Below are 22,198 nucleotides of genomic sequence, written 5' to 3'. Positions count from 1 at the left end.
CTCTCTACATCTTTGACCCTGATATTGTATTGAGACAATGACAACTTCAGGTCTGTCAATTTCCAATTCCACTTCATTTGTTGGTCACCCATGCCTTTGTTCCAGCAGGTCTGACATCCCTATACATTCCAGGTCATCCTCCTCCATATTACTCTCTACAGTCTTGATTCTATTGGAAAGTGTTCTAACCTCCGCCAACTCCTGCATTCTGTACACTTATTGATCAATGCTGATTCCAGTTGATCTATATAATGAATTTATAATTCTCTTATTATTAATTTACTCCATGGTCTTGTTCTCACCTTTTTCTGAAGTCTCCTCCATCCTAACAGCACCCTCTGCTTCAAGCCCTAATCACTTGCCTGGATAAGTGGTGCTCCAGCAGCACCTGAGAAGCTCGACCTTGTGCAGGAAGGACATGGTGGTCTGTTTGAGAGGCACCGCATGCACAACTATTCGCTCCCTCCTCCAACAATGCACACTCGCTGCAGTTTGTACCACGGGATGCAATTCACCAAAATTCCCTGGACAGCACCTTCCAAACCCACAACTACTACTGGCTGGAATGACGGGCAGCAAAAGCATGGGGCCAGCATCCTCTGGAAGTTGCCATCACCATTCTGATGTGGAAATACATTGTAGTTCCTTCACTGTTGCTGGGTCAGAATCCTGGAACTCTCTCCCTAACAGCATTGTGGGTATACCTACACCTTTTTTTTTTTAAAATTTTTATTTTTCACACCATAAATCACAATAGCCATGATATACACTTTTTCTTTTCCACACATTTACAGTGAATTTTTCTCCCCCCCCCCTCCCTCCTCCCAAGCCACCCCCCCACCCCCCCCTCTCATCCATCTCTCATCCATTTTAGGTATACAATCTAGGTTGCATTAATTCAGTCAGACAATGTTGTCATTCAACAAAAATACACCAGAAATTCTACTGAGTCCATTCTTTTCTTTTCTTCTCCTTCCATCAACTTAGGTAATGTTTGTTCCCGGTTGGTTTTCGCTATTGTATTTAATGTAAGGCTCCCATACTTGTTCGAATATTTCAATATTATTTCTTAAACTATATGTTATTTTTTCTAATGGAATACATTTATTCATTTCTATATACCATTGTTGTATTTTCAAATTATCTTCCAATTTCCAGGTTGACATAATACATTTTTTTGCTACGGCTAGGGCTATCTTAACAAATCTTTTTTGTGCATCTTCCAAGTCAATTCCAAATTCTTTATTTTTTATGTTACTTAGGAGAAAGATCTCTGGATTCTTTGGTATATTGTTTTCTGTTATTTTATTTAATATCTGATTGAGATCATCCCAAAATTTTTCTACTCTCTCACATGTCCAGATTGCATGAATTGTTGTTCCCCTTTCTTTTTTACATCGAAAACATCTATCCGATACTGTTGGGTCCCATTTATTTAACTTTTGCGGTGTAATGTATAGTCTGTGTAACCAGTTATATTGTATCATACGCAGTCTCGTATTTATTGTATTTCTCATCGTTCCAGAACATAATTTCTCCCATGTTTTGGGTATACCTACACCTTGAGGATTGCCATGATTCCAAAAGGCAGCTCCCACCCACCTTCTCAAGGCCAATTGAGGATGGTCAATAAACTGCTGGTTCAGCCTACGAATCCCACATCACTTGAATTATTTTTTTTTAAAGTCAAATTTTATGACTCCACCAATAGCAGCTCTGCTTTTGGTTGCCAAGACCCTACGCTCTGAAATACCCACATCTAACCTCTGCACTTTTCTTTAAACCTTTTTGTGCTGTAATTTAAAAACCCACATCTTTGACTAAGCTTGGAAAACATTGGACAATGATAATTTTGCTTCCTGAACACTTTTGGGTGGATTTTAATGGGCTGCTGATCAGTAAAATCACCTTAAACTTTTCTTAGTACATACCATTTTTTATATATGACCTATTTTTGTGATTTTCCTGTCGTATTTTTGGTCTACTAGTATATTGCCTACAAAGCATGCCTAGGTATGCCCTCATTGTAGATGCTATGTAAAGGCTGTCTTCAGCCTAGGCATGGTTAGTCAGGATGGATGCAGACAGGTGATAAAAGCAGCTCACATATACAGATGCTGTTCATTACGTTGATATAGACTGAATCCCTGTTCAAGCATACAAAGCCATGAAGTGTAACATTTCATTGAAAATTCTTTTTCTGCATTCGCACTGGGACTTTTTCCTTGCAGATCTTGGTGCAGTCAGAGACAAACATGATGAAAGGTTTCACCAGACATTGTGACCTTGAAAAAGTGGTATCAGAACAACTGGAATCAATCAATGCTGGCTGACTATTGTTGGACACTGACATGAGAGGCATCAGATGCTAAGTACAAGTGAAAATCCGTGGCAAAACATTAGTTGAACTAACACAATGCTAAATTCAATAAAAGTTAAATTAATGTTTCTCCAACTTCCTACGTGATAACGTAAATCTGAAATTATCTTTGTGTTTAGTTTGAAGAAGTCCATCATAATCCCCCATTTGTTTTCAGGAAGCAACCCTTTTGGGAAAAAATATTGTTGTCCAGGTGGCTTCTCATGGGCCTAGATGTCAATTTTCATTTAATAACAACATCCAAAATACTTGGAATGAATCAGAGGTGCAATGTGATGCTGTTGCATACCATCCTGATATGCTATGTCATTTTATTCTTCACTGCCATGTCCATTAAAAACACATTTCCTTTTATGGCTCTAGGCTGTGTAAGTTTTTGTGCCATTATAGCTTTCTCTTTGCAATCTGAGACGATGTTCCTTCCAATATATTTAAATATCTGATCACGGGGATGCATTTCTAAGCCTCCTGCTTGGTACAAATAGGTTCCATGACTTGAGAAACGGTGGTAAATTGCTTCCTGTTATGATGACATTGCCTTTGTAGCCATGGTGAATCTTTTATGGGCATTCAAAGGATTGTAATCCCAACTCTGACTGTAGGCTCACTTAAAATGCTAATAGGATGGCAAAGATGTAAATGGGTCAAGGACTGAGGTGGTTGGGGATAATGGTGTAACATATATGCTCCACGGTCAGAGGCCTGAGAGGATGGCAAAGGCTGTACCTCTGCTTCTCCCCAAGGGAAATGAAAGCCAGCCTGTACACTAGTCTACAGGTGATAGAACTGCTAAGAGGTGAGGAGATCAAAAGCCAGTGAAGCTACCCAATGCTGCCATGATAATGAATCAGCGGAACTGGCCAATAGGAAAGTGAACCATTATTCACAGAAAAGGCTGGAAATAGGGTGAATCTGAGACGGTAGCATTGCTCAACACAGTGGTGATGTGGAGATGAAAGAACCTGGTAGAAGGGCAGCACGTTTAGCATAGCAGTTAGTATGATGCCATTACAGCGCCAGTGACCCGATCTGGCACTGTCTGTAAGGAGTTTGTACATTCTATCCATGTCTGTGTGGGTTTGCTCTGGTTGCCTCCCACCCTTCAAAAATGTACAGGGATGTAGGTTAATTTGTGTGTAATTGGGCAACATGGGTTTAAATAGCCAGAATTGTTTTCTACCATTTGTAAATAATAAATATGTTATTTCAAGCAGGGCAGTAATCAGAACGAGTGAAAATCCCTAGATCTGCATTGGTCAGGGGCCAGTGAAACTGCAATTGTCTGGTCTTTTACTTCACATCAGACACTTTGTTTTGTTCCTCTGCTTCCCTTTAATGCTTGTGTTTTTGTTGTCTCCTTTTACCAGTTCTGCTTTAGCAATTGTTCTTAGAATCAGAATTTGTGTCATGAAATTTGGTGTTTTGTGGCACCTTCATAGTTGAAACGTTCATATTATAGCTATCTTGCAACATTATTTTTTTTAAAAAGTGCGCGAAAAGTAAGGGAGTGTCTTTGGTTCATTGATTATTCAGGAAACTGATGGCAGCGGGGAAGAAGCTGTCTTTGTGCCATTGAGTTCTTGTTTTTAGGCCCCTGCATCTTTTTCTTGATGGTAGCAGAGTGAAGAGGGCATGGCCTGAGTGGCGCCTCAGACCATGCCTCCAAAATACTTTAAATGTAACTAAGTTTAACAACCTTCATTTCTTTATTGTTACCACTTAGATAAAGCCATCTACGAACAATCAAAAGAAATGTACTAAATTTTCACACAACCCAATATTCCTGCCCTATTGTTTTGCATGATCAGGCTGCAGTAAAGTACTTTGGATGTTTTTTTTTCCTGTTTTTAAAGGACTTCAATAAGTGCAGAAGTCTAGCGGAGCTAGGTTGAAGCAATGTGCAGCCTTGTTTCCAAATGCCAGTGCCAGCCCTTGTAATTGAAAATTCTGGCTGGAGATCAGAATTTACAATTAAAGTTACAAGAACCCTAGTAGAAATGGATGGGAGATCAATCCACAGGACCATAAGAATGTCAAAGAGCATGGAATCACTGGAGTCTCCCTTCGGCATCGATGTGATTTACTGGGATCATTGTTTGAAGAGGGCACGCAAAATCATCGAGGACCCCTTTCACCCTGCACACTGCATCTTTCATCTGCTCTCATAGGGAAAGAGATAGAGTACCAGAGCCAGTGCTGCCAGGCTGAGGGACAGCTTCTTCCCAAGGGCAGTGAAAATGCTGGAGGACCAAAGTTACTGCTGATACTAACCTCATTCCTGAAACTTTATTTATTTATTTTTGTATAAATGAATGAATATTCATCCTGCATATACGGTATATTGTGCGTGTGCGAGTCATGTCTGGTTGTGTGTCTGCGTGTTTTGCACTGAGGACCGGAGAACGCTGTTTCATCAGCTTGTACAATCAGATGACAATAAACATCACTTTAAAATTGATGGCAATGATTTCAGATTTTGCTTAATTCCTCATTGTTTAATTGAAACAAAGATTTGTGTAACTTCAACATTGTTAGATCACACACTATATACTGTAATTGTCATGCATTCTATTTCCTTAACTGTTTAAGCAGCTGTTTAGGATGGGAATTGCTTACAAAACAATAGACAACAAGTTGGAATATTCATTTTGTTATTAAGACAAAGAAGGATGAGAATTTACAGTTTAAAAAAAAATGGTGCTGAAATTAAGGAAAATTCATACAGCTGTTAAATTGATGAATGCATTTGTTAGAACCTTAATCAAGATAAAGTTTTGCTCTTCAGATGCTGCCAAGAATTCTGGAAAGATTAGGCACGTTGCCTCTCTGATGATGTTACAAGTTGTAGACTGGATAATGACACCCAAGGACCTTTAATCATAGCAGAATTTCAAAGATGTCTTATTCAGGATTGCCTGCTTTCAGAGTGATTTCCTTCAAGTTTACAACAGCATAGTTTGCTCGAAGTACAGGAAACTGTTTTCTGCAGAGAAAAATACCAGCCAGAGCCCTGCCCAGCACTTAGTTTGGTTATGGAGAGAGTTGTAGTTATCTTGGTATTTGATGACAAATGACTTTTCAGTTCAAGTTTTAACGTTCTTTCTTCATCACTTTGAGCTAGATGGAGTATGAATTAAATGGATACTTGGGGAGTGAAAGGTTAATTAGGCAAGTACTGAGCTACAGTATTCCTGTTGTAGCCATGATTAGATTTACTAAAATACCACAGACCTGTCAGACTTGTTCAGGCAGATCTTTATTTTGAACGACTGAATAGAGTTGTTTGTGTGATAGGACAGGTGTTGATAGCATCTTCACTGGGGTCTTGTTGGGGTGGAATTGTAAAGAAACATTTTGGACAGCACATACATGACTATTGCCAGTGAGAATATGTACCCAGTTACACAAAGGGTTGCCCACTGAAAACTACTCAGTGAACAGTTTTAAAAACAATGGATAACAAGGTGGAACATTCATTTTTTTATTAGGACAAGGAGGGATGAGACTTTACAGTTTTATAAATTTGTATAGAAATGAACAAGAATTAGTTCAGTGGAAAGTTGATAAATACATTTATACAATCTTGAGATTAGGTTATAGTTTTTAGGCTTTTGAGTACCAGTGAGCAGAGTTGGGAATGAAAATGATGTGATGTATGGATAAAAATTTGCAACTGACGCAGCTCGTCATTGAGGTTTATAGCACAGTATGAAACAGGCCATTCGGCCTGACCAAGCTAGTCCCACTTTCATGTGTTCGGCTTGTATCCCTCTAAACCACGGGTGTCAAACTCAAATTCACAGAGGGCCAAAATTAAAAACTTGGACTAAGTCGTGGGCCAAACTAAATATTTATTGAAAATTTTCAACAACATCTGCATGTTTTCTCTTCTTTTAACATATGTAATGTTAAACTTTTTCTTATTAAAATAAACGTTTAATAATAGTTTTGCTTAAACTCTTTCCAGAAGAAGCATTAACAAATGAGAAATAAAATATTCAATAAATAATATTTCTCTCTAGCCTTTAAGCTCCTTTTAAATGTATTTTTTTTCACAAGCCAACAAGTCAAAAAAATAGCAACTTGCTTCAATGACAAACAGGTTTGTCTTTTAAAATGATGGACATATAGTTCTGCCTCCCACCTGTCTTGAAAGGTCCTGTTTTCTGTCTTTTGTTTGGCCATTTTTCATAAGGGGTTTATTAGACAGGTCGCAGATGCTAAGGAAATTAAACAGAGGAGGTGGGGGCGATTAGCGGGCTGACAGGCCGGCGCCAACGCATTTGCAAAGTGTTCTGGGATTTGTAGTATTAGCTGTGCATGCGCTATACTGGCGCGGCGGCCAGCGGGCCAGCTCTAATACATATTTGATATGATCTTGCGGGCCAAATATAATTATATCACGGGCCAAATTTGGCCTGCGGGCCTGAGTTTGACATGTGTGCTCTAAACCTTCTCTCCATGGATCTGCCTAAATGCAGTGTCTTTTCAATGTTGGAATTATGCCCTCCTCTATCATGGCCTCTTACAAATCTACCTCCTCTGTGAAACAGACCCACATGCCCTTTTTAAATCTTTTCCCTCCTCCCTTTCAAACCGTGCCCTCCAGTTTTAGACTTCCATATAAAGACTGACTACTTACCGTATCTCTGCCCTTCGTGATTTTCTACATCACCCCTCAGCTAATTACACTCTAGCCGTACAATTTTCTTCCATTTGTCTGAAACTAGAATAATGCCAGTTGGGAGGGGTTTTTGATGCTCTGCAAAACTTTCAGCAAAGATCCACTCATCTGTTTCAAGGCTGCTTCTTTTGCCAGATGGAGGGAACTAAGATTTTTGCTCTAGAAAGCAAAATTTAAGGGAAGGTGATGCGAGTGAAATACTTAAAATAAATTTTTCCACATTGATAGGATATCTTCTTGAAATTGAAAGTGTACCAATGATATGGTAATGATGAGTTACATGTATGTGATAGTACAGATTCTATCTCCAATGTGTATATGTACAGATGGTCGTGTAGGATGACTGTGATTGGCTGAGAGTGTAGATGCACCTACTGGTGGGTCTTAAAGGATTGCTCCCAGCCAGACCAGGTCATTCTGGACTGGTCGACCTACTTGTGATATGCTCCAGTCTTTTAGTTTATAAAAGCCTTGGTTTGGATCAACAAGTCTTTGGTTCTTTCGATGTGCATTACAATGTATATAAGCACCAAAATTCTTACTTGCTGCAACTGGACCAGTACTTGTTCAAAAAAATTAAAAAAAAAATTCAATGGTATACAGAGTTTTTTAAAAAAAAAACCAAAAACCATCATGAGTATTTACAGTTAACCTAGTGCAAAAGAAAATAAGGTGTGGAAGCTTAAACTTGGGAAAGGTGAAGAATTTGGTGTGCAGAGTTATGCTTTGGAAACAGAAAGAAATCACTACATTTTTCCTGAATTGCCTGAATATTTAGAGGTTTGGTATGACATTGGAAACCCTGGCAAATTTCTACAGCTGTGTGGTGGAAAGTGTGCTGACCAGCTGCATCATGGTCTAGTGTGGGGACACCACTCCTCCTGAGCATAAAGCCCTCTAAAAAGATAGTGGACATAGCCCAGGACATCACAGACAAAACCCTCCCCACCATCGAGAACATCTATATGGAACACTGCTGTTGGAGAGCAGCAGCAATCATCAAGGATCCACACCACCTGGCACATGCTATATTCTCGCTGCTGCCATCAGAAAAGAGATGTCGGTGCCACAAGACTCGCACCACCAAGTTCAGGAACAGCAGCTACCCCTCCACCATCATACTCCTCAACAGCAAACTTAATTAAGGATCCATTAAAGGACTCTTACCTTTGCACTTCATTGATTTTTTTTTCGCTCTCTCCATATTGGACATTCAGCTTGTTAACATTTCTTTATTAGTTTACATGTGTATGTTGAGTACTGTTTTATTCCACTACCATGAAGTGGTAATTCTGCTTCACCCACAGGGAAAAGAATCTCAGGGTTGTAAGTGATGTCATGTATGTACTCTGACAATAAACCTGAAATCAGATATCCACAAAACACATAAATGATTTGGATAAGTGGGTCACATATAATAAATGTATCTTTGCGAATGATAACTGGATGACAGTTTGGCCAGTGAGGAGAATTCAGAGAGCCTTTGGGGGATATAGACTGCTTCAGTGAATGGGAAAGTAAATTACAGAATATAATCTTGGGGAAAAATAAACTGTTGCTATCCATTTTGTAGTTAAAATAGAAAGGCATAGTATTTGTAAATGACGAGGGTTTTAGAAAAGTTGAGGTGTTGCAAGAATCCTTGATATCCTTGCATTTGAATTACTGTAAGTCAACAGATATTTCAAACCATTGTCCTCTTTTGTGAGAGGATTAAATACAAGATCAGCGCCCTCTTGCTCCAAATGTGAAGCATCCTGGTGAGAATGCAACCAGAAAGTTACAAATGGGCTCTCTCTCTCTCTCTCTCTCTCTCTCTCTCTCTCTCTCTCTCTCTCTCTCTCTCTCTCTCTCTCTCTCTCTCTCTCTCTCTCTCTCTCTCACACATCATGTCATTATATTTTCTATGTCTTTTTTAATGTCTTTCAATGTCTCTGTCGATGATAATAGTGAATATTCTCCATTTATATTGTACCTGTCATTTCCACAGATTTGTTAAATGCCTCCTTGTATTTAGGGAGGATCCTGAATTGGAGATATCCAGCCACAATCCCAGGGATGGTAGCTTCACACCATTGACTCCTCAGTCAAGTACATACACCATATATCTGAATGCGGGTCTCTCTTGTACTGAGCAGGATTACTTTGCAACATGTTAATCTCAGTTGCAAATTATTACATCACATTGATGAGCTGTTGCTCCCTTTAAACTTGCTTCAGGTTTTATGATGAATGTTTTGAATTTGGGGTCATTGAAAAACCAATGACTGATTGTACCTCTTGTTTGCTTGTGATAATGGCTTGTCTTGCACGATTCACTGCTAATTGGGTATCATCGGTTCACACAGAATAAATGTTCACTCCTTCTTCCTTTCTTTCTCCTGAACAGAGAATAGTCCCATAACATCAGTAATGAAGGGAAATGGAATGTTCACAGGCATTGATATCTCAGGGTAGTTACCAAACAGAAACAAGTTGCTAAAATCTTAAGCAAAGCAAAATGTTGACTTTGAATCATTGTTGTTCCTTCATCTTCTATGGGTCTAAATCCTGGGATTTCTTTGCACCCCAACCCCCCACCCCTCTACCCAAGCCCCAAAAGAATTGTCACCAGATGGATGAGAGCAGTTCAGTCAGTAGGCTCACCATCAGCCACTCAATTGCCATGAGGTATGGTCCATAAATGCTGGACTTGTGAATGGCTTCTTCAAACAAAACCTATATTACACCGTGAACAAGAAAAAAGTCTTTCACCACCATATCCATTATACTCAACTGTATTTATTGCTTCATTGTCAGACCATGGGGTAGAAACTCAAGGTCTGCTAACAGCTGTTAGTTACAAAGTTTCTCCAAGCAGCTTGAGTTGAGGATATTCCTGCTTCTCACAGTTAATATCCGAGGTTTGACCTTCTAGAGAAATGCCAGGTGAAAATGCAGCCCCTCTTGTCGATTAAAAATTAAAATCCACTCTAAGGTAAAGAACAGCGTCACAGAGAATTGTTAGAATCATTAATTTAGAAATAAGTACTTGCCTCGAATATATCATCCCTGTATCGATATTTGTCAAATAATGAAAGATGAAGATGTTATTGAATTTGTGGTTATCCAAAAGTTTTTATTGGAGTGAGTTAATTTTGATAAATAGTTATTGTACATTATAATACAGGAAGAAAGATTTCACAAACGGTTTAATATGACCAGATATTGCTAAAGTTGATTGATTGGCACAGATTGGCCAAGATATTCTTGCCTGTCAGATAGATACCCTGGGACCTTTTGATTCCATTTTAGTAAGCAGACAGGACCTTAGTTTAATAGTCTTTACTGAGAGACAAATGATTACAATTTCAAGTTATGATAGACGTTACTTTCATAGAATGACTTCATCAAGCAGCAGAAAATCAGGATGCAAATTAAATGAAAATATCTACTGATAAATAACCCTCAGTATTTAAGAGATACAACCTAATACAAATGATCTGACCACAACTGCAATAAAGTCTCTATCTTGGGTTCCTGGCAGACACTCTTGATTCTGTATTTATCGACATGAGCTGATGGCTAACTTATTTACACTGGAAGCATGTGATAAAATTAAAGATAACCTTGGGCAGCAAGGAGAGCACAGTAGGGAGACAAAGAATGAGATCAGAAGATCTTGAAAATAAATTAAAAAGACTAGAGTTACTGAAAGTTTGGCCAGAACATGAGGTCACACCTCATCCCTTAAAAATGAGAGAAATTGATGCATTATCCTTATTCAAAGCTGCAGATGGGTTTCTTAGAAAGTAAAATTTCAGATAATATATTTATTTAGACTCAGTGGTTCTCAACCTTTTTCTTTGCACTCACATACCACTAAATATTCCCTATGCCATAGGTGCTCTGTGATTAGTAAGGGATTGGTTAAGGTGGGATGTGGGTGGAAAGAACAAGTTTGAAAACCACTCTCCAGTGTAATCTACATCCCATTGTTTATAAATCCTGATAGTTTGGTATATGGCTCATTGGGTTTTACTTCCCTTGCTCAGAGCTAGCTAGTGGCATTTTGATATAATTTTAATAATGCCTTTCTCAGAAAGGGTACAGAGAAGATTCACAAGATTTACTGGGACTGGTGGGCTTGAATTTATAAGTGGGAAGGGAGATTACTGGGTAAGCTGGGAATTTACTCTCTAGAATTTGAAGCTAAGAGGAGACTCCAGAGAGGCTTATAGGATCTTGGAGGACGCAGATAACATAAATAAACATTTTTTCCTCTGGGGTCGGGGCATCAAAAACTCGAGCATAGATTTCAGGTGAGAGGAAACATTTTTAAATGATTTGAGGGGAAACTTCATACAGAGGGTGGTGGGTATGAGGAACAAACTGTCCAATTATGATATTTAATAAATATTTAGACATGGTTAAGAAAGGTTCTGAGGAATCTGGGCTGAACAATAGCAAATGGAACTAGTTGTGGTAGAAAACTTGATCAACACGGACAAAAGATTTGTTTCTGTACAATGAAACTTAAATATATGACACCATTGACTCCATGACCTCACAGATCTTTGGTGTTAATTCACATCCAAATAAATTTGAAATTTCCATCTCAATCTCCTCCTTAGACAATGATTTCCAAAGGCCCACTCTCTTCTCGATGAAAATTCTTCCCTCATCTTGCCTCAAATCTTTCGATAAATTATTTTAAATCAAAGCTCATTTGCAAAAGAAAATACATCTTTCCTATTTATTCTATTTTGTTCATAATTAAGAACAATGAAATGTCCCCTCTGTCTTCTACCTCAAAGAAAATTACCTCAGCCTATCCAATCAACCATGCAGCTACAATTTTTTTTACTACTTAGAATATCTTCATCAATCTTCTCTGCACCTTCTCCAATACATTGTAACATTCCTGTAATGTGGTGAGTAGAACTGTATGCTCAAACTGTGGACAACTGAATGTTGAATAGAGATCCAGCATTATTCCCTGATATTGTATTCTATGCTATTTATTAAAGAAAAAAATTTACTGGTTCAAAGGTCCCTCTGCTCATCCAAACCTCTTAGTAGCCTTCCATTTGTTGTTTGTTCATCTTCCTTGATGTGTTACCTTTCACTTCTCTGGATTGAATTTCACTTCGCCTGCACAAAAACCAGTCCTTCTAGTCTGAGCTAAACTAAAATTATACCTTGAGTAATCTGGAGCTTTTGCCCTCAACTCACAGCCAAGTTTTGGACTATCTATAAACTTCATTATCATGGATATTTCTTCTGGCCCTACTGAGGAGCAACAAATCTGGCTTACAAAGGCTTTACCTTGCCCAGAGCTAGTTCCCATGGCCAATAATATAAGCAAAAGAAGCCATCAGGCCCTGCCATTCAATTTGACCACAGGTAATCTTTGCTGGTCTCAACTTCTCTTCCGCACCAGTTCTCTATAACCTTAAATTCACCAATATTTCAAATATTTATATCTTTACCTTTATTACCGCAGATGATTTGTCTTTTACCATTCCCTGAGGCAGAGAATTCCAGAGAATCATTGCTCACTTTGATTTAAAAATAATTCTCTAACCCCACCCTAGCTTATCAGTTTTAAATGACCAGCCCCTTATTTTTTTTAAGCTATACGTCAGTGTTCATAAACTCATGTCCTCGAGAAAGCATCTCAACGTCTATCCTGTCAAGCCCCCTCCATATTTTGTATGGTTGAATAAGGTCACCCTCACTCTTTTAAATGTAAAGGCATACAGACACAAACTGATCAGTATCTCTTGGTAGGATAACCCTCTTATCACAGGAATTGTACTAATGAATCTTCTTTGGACTGACTCAAGGATGACTATATCTTTAGGTAAGTGGACCAAAACTCTCTACGGTATTTCAGATGTGATTTCACTAACATCCTGTTCAACTCTAATGAAGCCTCCCTATTCTTAAACTCCAACACCTTTGCAATAAATGCCTTCATGCCATTTGCCTTTTGTTTACTTATTAGAACTAAACTCGATCACTATTTCTGAGTTATGCAACTTGAACACCTTGACCCTCTGAATTTCACTCATTTGCCATCTCACTCCACTTAGATAATCTCCCTTGTGGTTCCTTTGACTGAAATGAATGATGTTGCACTTCCCCACATTGAACTCCATTTGCCAGAGTTTTGCCAAATCTCATGCAGAATCAGGATTGATGTTTCTCTTTTTGCATATAGTAACACTGGGAAAATTACAAGAACTGAATTCTGGATTCTTCTGAACTTACACCTGAAATAGAAAATGCTGGAAATATTGAAAATGCATTAGCTTTAAATAAACTGTTCTTGAGACCAGTGGAGGTTTCCTGTAGAAATGTGATCCTTGTCTGGCAAAATATGTGATCATTAACACAATTAAATCAGGCTCTAATGTGAGCCTTCCATGGGAATTGGCAGCAGGACTGGTTGTATTTAAAAAAAAAAAAAAAATTTTATCATTCAAAGAGCTGTAGGTCCATCTGGAAAAGTAATGACTCCAATGGGATCTAGTTGCATCTGATGTCACATATGAGATTACAATGGAATTTGTAGTTCTGAAGGGAAGTTGTTAATTTGACTCCACTGAAGCTGACAAGCATAGAACACTTTGCTACTTCTTGACCCTAAAGTATCTGTAAAAACAATAAAAAGCCCTATTTATTTTATTTTATTATTTACTACTTGGAAGAAGCTGATTTCTGCCATTGATACCTGTGCTACTCAAAATCACCCAATTAACCTCCAACCCTGTATGTTTTGGAGGGTGCAAGGAAAACAGAGCACCTGGGGAAAACCACACAGCTCACAGGGAGAATGTACAAACACCTCATAGGCAGTACCAGTTTCAAAGCCGGTTTGCTGGGACTGAAATAGCATTGTGCCAACTGCTAATAGCAGGACTTGGTTATTATGGAGACAAAAAACAAAGTCTGCAGATGCGGGGGTTGAGTGCAGACTTCCTCAGGCCCGAAACATTGGTTACCCTTTACTGTGTGACCCGCTGAGCTTCTCCAGCAAGTTTATATATTGCATCTGTTAGGGGAGGTGGGAGGGAGGTATTGTCAATGTTTCTAGTTGAGACTGCATTCTCTAGCAATTCTTTTTGACCTTAATTTGGCTGTTAAACCCAATAGCTTCTCTCCCATAATGTTGCGAGGCTCCACCCCAGTTCAGCTGATCCATCACTGAAATGCTCATTTATTCTTTTGTTAACTTTAGATTCATTGATATATCACACTGTTGGTTTGCTTTCATTATTTTATTCTTTTTAAATTTAAGTCATCCAAACATTGCTGCCCATCCACACTAAATCTTGTTCAGCCATCTCCTCTGTCGCAGCCGACGTTGACTTACCCAAGTTAACCAGAGACTTTTTCCAACATCTGCCATTGAGTCAGAGACAAACAGCGTGGAAACAGGCCTCTTGGTCCTTGATCTGTGACCCCACCACTAGACACATATTCCCCTCTCTGCTTTCCATAGGGGCTATTCACTCAGTGACTCACATATCCATTCCTTCCTCCCCACAAATCATACACTTGGTACCTTCCCCTGTGACCGCAGAAGATGCTCCACTTGCTCCCACACCACCTCCCTCACCGCCATTTGGGGTTCAAAACAGTCCTTCCAAGTGAAGCAATGTTTCATTTGTGAATTTGCAGGGGTCATCTACTGCATCTGGTGCTCCTGTTGTGATTTCCTCTTCATTGGAGAGATTGGACGTAGACTGGGAGATCACTTTGTTGAGCACTTGTCTTTGTCAGCCTCAATAGTGTGGATCTCCCAGTGGCCACCCACTTCAATTCTCCATCTCATTCCTTTGATGACATGTCTGTCCATGGTCTCGTGCACTGCTCGACCACCAACAAATTAGAGGAACACCACATCTTCCAACTGGGCACCCTCCAACCGGATGGTATTAATATTCTGTCTTTCTTTTAAACCCTCCCTCATTTCTTCTGCCATCATTTTCACCCCCCCCACTCTGTCTTTCTCTCTTTTCCTTGTCACCACAGACATAATTAATTCTCATCTCTCCCAATATCATAACAAATTAACACCTTTTCTTGGTGTGGACTCCTCCCCCAGCCTCTTGTTCCTTGAAGAAGGGCTCAGGCCTGAACCGTTGGCAATAAATCTTTTTGTCCCCTATGGACCCTGAAAGATCAGCTGAATTCCTCAAGCATTTTGATGTGTTTTTACTACAATCACATCGTCTGCTGAGTTTTGTGTTTCCCTTGGTTCTTTAAGTCCATTCTGATCTTCAGCCACTTTATTCTACCCATTTACACAAAATCTACATTCATCTCTTTTTTTCTATCCACATTCTCTATTGCCTTACCCCTTAACAGCTCTGTGATCTTCTCTACCCTTGTCACTATCTAAGGTATGTGCTGTCCTCTATTTCTGAACTCTTGCTTATTTTTGAATGTGATCACTTTAACGCTGGTGACTGAATTTTAAGCTCGCTGCCTGCATCCAAAAGTCCCCTCGCTAAACCTCCACACCTCAAATTGTTTTTACTCTCTAAACCAATTCTTTTGATCACCAGTATCAAAATATTATTTGGCTTGATGGGAATCATGATTTTTGTAGAACCCCTGCGAAGCTCTTTGGGAAGTTTTTGTCATGTTAGATGTTTTACACAAACAGAAATGGTTATATGTTTGAGGATAGGGTTGCTTCTATTGGAGAAGTCCAACATTATTGCTTTTGATACACTAATATTCTTCCTTTGCTCAATTTATATGTAGTTATATAAACATCAATATTTAATTGTTGCAAGTCCAGAGATCTGACCCTAGGAAAGTTGGGACCATGGCACAAAATTCTCCATTCACTCAGTTATAAATGGTGAGTCATTTAGTTTCCCATGATTTAAGATTCTGCTCTTTTGTGTCATTTAAAACATCTATAACTGGCAATATGATTCTGGAGCAGACCTACTGTGAGCATGTTAGGTTGAGGATGGTAACAACCTTGAAGCTATTCAATACCCAGGCATTAGATGTTCCATGTGAACATGTTAGAAATGAATCCATTGTAAGATCACATGTCTTTACAGTATTGGGTAATCACTCATTGGTTGCACGTTAGAGGCCATTAGGCCCATTGAATTTGTACTTACCCCAGGCAAGATCAGTGCAGTTGGTCCCATTTCTAATCCTCTCTCCAAAGCCCTCCAAATTCTTTTCATTCAGAAGCCCACCCAGCTTACTTTTAAATGCTAAAATAGAATCAGCTTGCATTAACTTCCCTAGTACTGCTTTCCAGATCTTAACCTTGCCCTGTATGTGTAAAGCCAAAAACACAAACTTCGAGATGTCTCTTTTAGTATGGCTGCTGTACGTCCTCATTTTCTAATAGTGATCATTTATTTTTCTGCACGTTCATAATATTTAAAAACATGCAAAGGGTGCCTTAGCATCAAGGTTCATCTTTTATGCAAGTAACTGTTTATCTGGCAGTCCACAAGAGCTTTCAAACACTGTGGTTTTATTCATAATTTTTCTTTGTTCATTGGGTTGCCATGCAGTGGAGTTGGTCAGTAAGCATGAGCTTGCAAACCATACGAATAGTTGCAGATGTCAGAATCTTCCAGAGCAAAACAATCTGCCAGAGAAACTCAGTGGGTTGAGCAGCATCAGTGAGAGAAGAGATTATTTTAACATGCTATGGGTATTGTTGAAGGGTTCTTCATCATAATATTGCTAAATCAAACGAAATATTGTCAGTTCTTTTTCTTCCACTGAAACTGCTTGATCTGCAATTTGGAGACCTTTTTAAAAGCCATATTAGTAAATATTTGCTGAAAAATCAATTCAAGGCTGAAAAATCATGCGTAAACCTTGGTGGTCTCTGGTCGATGTAAACATCAGGAGAAACAAAGTTTTGTCTTTAGCAGTAACCTATTGCAGTACTGAGTCAATACAAAGAATGTACATGAATTCCACAATGATAACACATAGAAAGTAATGATATGAGACAATTGCTGTGCTCTTAAATCATGGAATGTGATAACACAGGAAAAAAGTTGGTCATGGAGGCTGAAGGTGCTTTCTCCCAGCAGGATGCACAAATATAAACTGGGTCACCTTCTCAGCATTTCTTTCCTTTTAATATTCCTGTTATGTAAAGAGCCTTTTATAAAAGACTTTGTGACCTCTGCTTCAATCCAGCAACAAACTATAGCCCCTTTCACACTTGCCAGTGATCCCAGGAATCGAATGCCAATCAACCTTTAAAGTGGCAAGTGTGAAAGCAGAATCTGCTCAACGCCAGCGTCAGATGACACCATCTCACATCAGGGATTGCCAACCTCAGCCCCTTGTACAATCCCTGGCATCTGCAGATGCTGGTGTTGAGATCAGGCAAGTGTGAAACGGGCAAAAACATTGCAGGGACTTCCGATTCAAGGTAGAACAGACCAAATGCCGGGGATAAACCATTGCAAGTGTGAAAGCATTCAGTGTCCTGGTTAAGAATGGTCTAGTGCAAAAGGCCAAACCCCCATTCCTATCCCGGGACACTGAACGGCCGATTTACAGGGATGCAAGTGTGAAAGGGACTTAAGATTAGCTTTTGCACATTTGTAGATGTCTTTCTAAATGTTCCCTTTGATTTCTGTAATTGTATGAAGTTCTTTTGACTTTGTATACAATTATAGGGCAGCAGTGAAATCTATTCTTGGTTATCATGAACTGTCATGAATATTGCCACTTGAGTATCTGCTTTTAGCTTCCTACGGAAACCAGAACAAGTTCAAAGTACTCTACAGTATAAGTTGTTCACACAAGAATCCATGCAGCTTTAACATGTCCTTCAGTTCTATCCCAAAAGCAATGAATCTCAGACTCTTGAACAATTGCTTTGATTAATCTGTGGATTTGATTCCCATGATTTCACTTTCCTTCTGTTAAGATATTTAAATTCCAAGGACTTTGTCTCCCCATTTTTTTCCCACCAAAATTGGAGTCCGTTTGTTAATTAAGTTTATTCATTCCTTGCTGTATTTTGTCTTACTCTTTTCTATTAATCACACCCCATGTGTGGAATTGTATTTCCAATTACTTGTTCCAGATGGTTTGCTTAGATGGTACTTTTCACTTGCACCCTGTTACACCTTTATGCAAATTATTGATGGGCTGAATGGTCTAATTCTGCTTGTAGGTCATAATTAAGGATTATTAACTGGTTTTGTTTTGCCTCCAAAAATAAATGCTTTTTTGACTTTTGCATCATTTTTTTGTTATCTTGGTTAACCTGGATATCTTCAATTGATTGCAAAGAGTACCCCCCCTATCAGTCTAAGCTATAACAATGAAATCAATACTGGAAGTGTCATTGGGAGCTTGCAAGCTTCCTTCAGTATTGATGTATCTTTGTTGGCTGGTTGTAGCATTTTTTTTCTGCCACACTTAAATCAGTAACAGAATCAAGCTGATGTATGTCTTCAGAGGATTCTTCAATGAGTCTATAATGTTAACTGCTCTACTGGGGGGGGGGGGGGGGAGGGAGGGAGGGAGGGAGGGAGGGAGAAGAAAGAAACCCTTCAGTGTGTGTTGGGGGGGTGGGGAAAGAAAGAAACCCTTCAGTGTGTGTGTGTGTGTGTGTGTGTGTGTGGGGTGGGGGGGGGGGGGGGTGGAGCTAACCCTTTCTCACCCTGAACTGATTATTCAGCACTTGTCTGCTCAGAACCAGCTGTGGACTAAATTGCTTTCAGCCAACTTCCTCCTTTCAAGAGGGTGCTGAGTGTTCCAGTACCCTGACCAAATTCAACACTCCGTGCCTACCTAAAGCATTGTCAGAATGGTAGGAGTAAATTAAAAGTCCCACTCCCCATCCCATGTTTTTTTCTCTTTGGCAGCATGTGAGCCCTCTCCAGGGGCTTATTCAAGTATTATCATTCAATTCTCGTCACCAGAATGGTTAATGGAGATTTACGAGGAAATTTTTTAAACAGTGAGTGGTCCACACAAGTGGTGGAAGCAGACACTACCTTATCTGTGTCTTATCTTACTCTTGAATGTGATGGCCATTTTCTAGTTCCTATTTCAACTGATATTGTTGAGGGTTTTCACTTCTCTATTGCTGTCATTTAAAAAAAATCCTTTTAACCTCTTTGCCGTTGCAATATGGCAACATCCTCTCAAAGAATCTACTTGCACATTTTAAATTGTATTATCTGCTTCTCACCAATGGCTTTCTGTTTCAGGGTAAAATCAGCTACACTGGACCCTGTGATGGAAGAGATTGTACAGTCTGCCAGTGCTTTCCAGCTAAAGGATCCCAGGTAGGTGGAAAAATTAGATGTGCTAAACTAAAGGGGGTTTCAACATCACTTTTTGTTGTGTGCATTACTAATGGAAACAATGTTGCACATTAAATCTGGGATCACTGAAACTATATGATTCTCTTGCAACATTCCCATCATGGTACCAATAAAAGGACTGGGAACTTCAGCATTAAATAACATCTCCTTATGGTTAGCTTCATATTTCCAATCTCTATTTCCTGCATTATGAACATTGACCATCATTTGATCCCAAAAGACATGTTCAATTTGCTTTTGTATTAGAGGCGCAATTCCATCTTCCAATAGGAACATTCCACAGAATGCCACTTCTTCTAAGTTGCTGTCGGTTTGGGAGCAAGAGAAAGAGTAGATCACACTTTCCACTGAAATCATCTCAGATCTGGTTGTAAAACAACTGTCACATACTCTTCAATTCTTGGAAAAAGTTCCTCTTTAAAAGCTGTCCTCTTTGCTGCCCAAAATGAATGGCCTTTGAGGGAAGGTTTTTGTTCTGTTGTCTTTGGTTCTTTAAGATGATAGATATCTCAGCTAAGTTATTTTGTGAACATTATGAGGGTGTTGGGTTTTTAAAACAAAGTTTGTGCTAAGAGTCAATGGAGAGGGTAAATTACCATTGTCTTATCTCTATGATTTTACCAGGAAGTCTGTAATTCCAGAAAATGTCTTACCTCTGTGCAAATACCAGCTTGTCAGTGGAAACATTGAATTAGACCGATCGCAAGGCAATGTTGACCTTCCAACAAAATTAATGATAAAAGGGTGTTGGTTACGATAGCTTTCCAATACTGAACATTTCTTGCATCCAGTCAACCATCTTGCCATGAAGAAGAGATGGGGTTGCCAAATTTTTCCCAAATGCCACATCCTTGTTAGTAAGAATTACTAATGGTCAAACCAGGCTGGAAAACTTCACTAATTGAGAAACCACCCATATTCCCAGTGGCAAAGTTTCAGACAAATGTTAATGAAATTATCTCTTCAGAAACTTTGCAGCTGTCCTGCTTGTATGGAATTTTTCAGCCAGGGTGTGGAAGTGACATCGATTCTACTCTAAAACGGTGACCATTCTTTTGCTCACACTGATGCTGCTTGATTTACTGAGGTTCTTCCAGTGGATTGTTTCTTGATCAATCAGTGGTGCCTTGCTGAGTGAGGTTCCAGAGGTTCAAATGGGGAGGGATGGAGAGAAGAGATTGGTACTTGATCTGTGAAGTCAGGATAATTGTTATCATGGAATATAGCCTGTATGGCAAGAATAAATGAGAAGGAAAAAGGGAAAAATTATCTGAGGATAGGGGTTCCTTACTGCTGTTTGTAAACTGTGATTGGATCTAGATCAATGGTTCTCAACCTTTTTCTTTCCACTCACATACCACTTTAAGCAATCCCGATGCCATAGGTGCTCTGTGATTAGTAAGAGATTGCTAAAGGTGATAAGTGAGTAGAAAGAAAAAGTTTGAAAACCTCTGTTTTATTCCTATCTAATTGACTTGTTATGTATAGTTTCATAACTCCAAAGGAAATGAGCCAACGGCAATTTTTCTCGAGCAAAATATTTTAGTAACAATTGGGTCCAGAGTAGTGATTCTCAACCTTCCCTTGCCACTCGCATACCACCTTAAGCAATCCCTTACTAATCACAGAGCACCGATGGCATAGGGATTACTTTAAGTGGTATTTGTGAGAGGAAAGAAAAAGGTTGAGGACCACTGATCTCGATCAACCATTGGCTATTCTAGAGGAAAGGTGAGAAAACAATGAATCCCTCAGATTACAGTATCCATCATAAACCAGTGACACTGTCATGTTTCCATTCAGATCATATAGAAGTGTTCAGATTAATGTGTTTAAAGCTGTCACTAAAAATCTAATCACTAAACAATTTGATATGAAAGTGCTGAACCCCCAGTCTACGAGGCAGTGTCATCTCAATTTAAAAAATAGAATCCCAAAGTATATTGTAAGTAATGAAGGTATGGGAAAATAAATGGATTAAAAATAATTAATATTATATCAGACTGCTGGTTCTAAATGCATTACTAATATTAAAAATAAATTTGATCTATTGTCTTTGCTGTCTCCTAGTGGCTGTTAGGAGGTATTTTCAGTAATTTTTAGTTTTGTACAAATTGTACTCTTTTTCAGTTCTGAATTGTTAAAAATGTCTTGCTACTTTTATTTTTTTAAAAATTATTCAGTCGCCACTGATAAATCAAACCTGGCCCTAAACATGACGTAAAATGAGTCAACCTCCCTTTTTTTTCGGTATTGTTCAAAAGAACAGCTGAATGGATGCCTAAGGACTGTTCTACTAATGAAGGAGCCAAGGATATCATCCTACAATCAGACCAAACACTCTTAACATGGAACTGGAGGATACTGCTACATAAAAAGGGTGGCAAAAGTATCAAATTTTCTCTCACAAAGAAGCAGTAAAGGCACTACTGATGCATCAGCAACTATGAATTGTTATTACCGTATACATGCGGGTAATAGTTGAATTTTATGGATCAATTTTTAGGGTAAAATTTAGGGAGTTGACTATTATACACATGCTACCTTTGACTGGTAAGCGCCTATGTTGTTCGAGGCGTCAGGAGCTTGCATGTGCAGGCTTCTGGGGCCTAAATGAGTCTGCAGTTGAGGCGTTGGGAGCTCGGATGGGAGGGGACGACTGGGGTCTAGGCTAGAGCCCGCGTTCAGGGTGTCAGAAGCTCGGATGGGCAGGCAGCCCGAACTGGATAGTAAGTTGTTGTTCGGGGCTTCGAAAGCTCCAGTGGGCAGGCTGCTGGGGCCAAAAATGGTGGGGGG

The 22,198-nt window shown here is 39.2% G+C and overlaps 1 protein-coding gene across 1 annotated transcript in view; it reads left to right on the top strand.

Moving 5' to 3' along the window:
- Window positions 1-22,198, top strand: part of LOC138743605 (collagen alpha-4(IV) chain-like) — a 121,506-nt gene that overhangs the window by 22,984 nt on the left and 76,324 nt on the right. The window contains exon 4 of the mRNA XM_069899120.1: window positions 19,286-19,363. Coding sequence (XP_069755221.1) covers window positions 19,286-19,363 — 78 coding nt within the window. The remainder of the gene's footprint in view (window positions 1-19,285; window positions 19,364-22,198) is intronic.

This window comes from Narcine bancroftii, chromosome 9 (assembly GCF_036971445.1).
Source record: "Narcine bancroftii isolate sNarBan1 chromosome 9, sNarBan1.hap1, whole genome shotgun sequence".
NCBI lineage: Eukaryota > Metazoa > Chordata > Chondrichthyes > Torpediniformes > Narcinidae > Narcine > Narcine bancroftii.
Note: the sequence above shows the minus strand (reverse complement) of the source record. Positions and strands in the feature narration are given on the sequence as shown.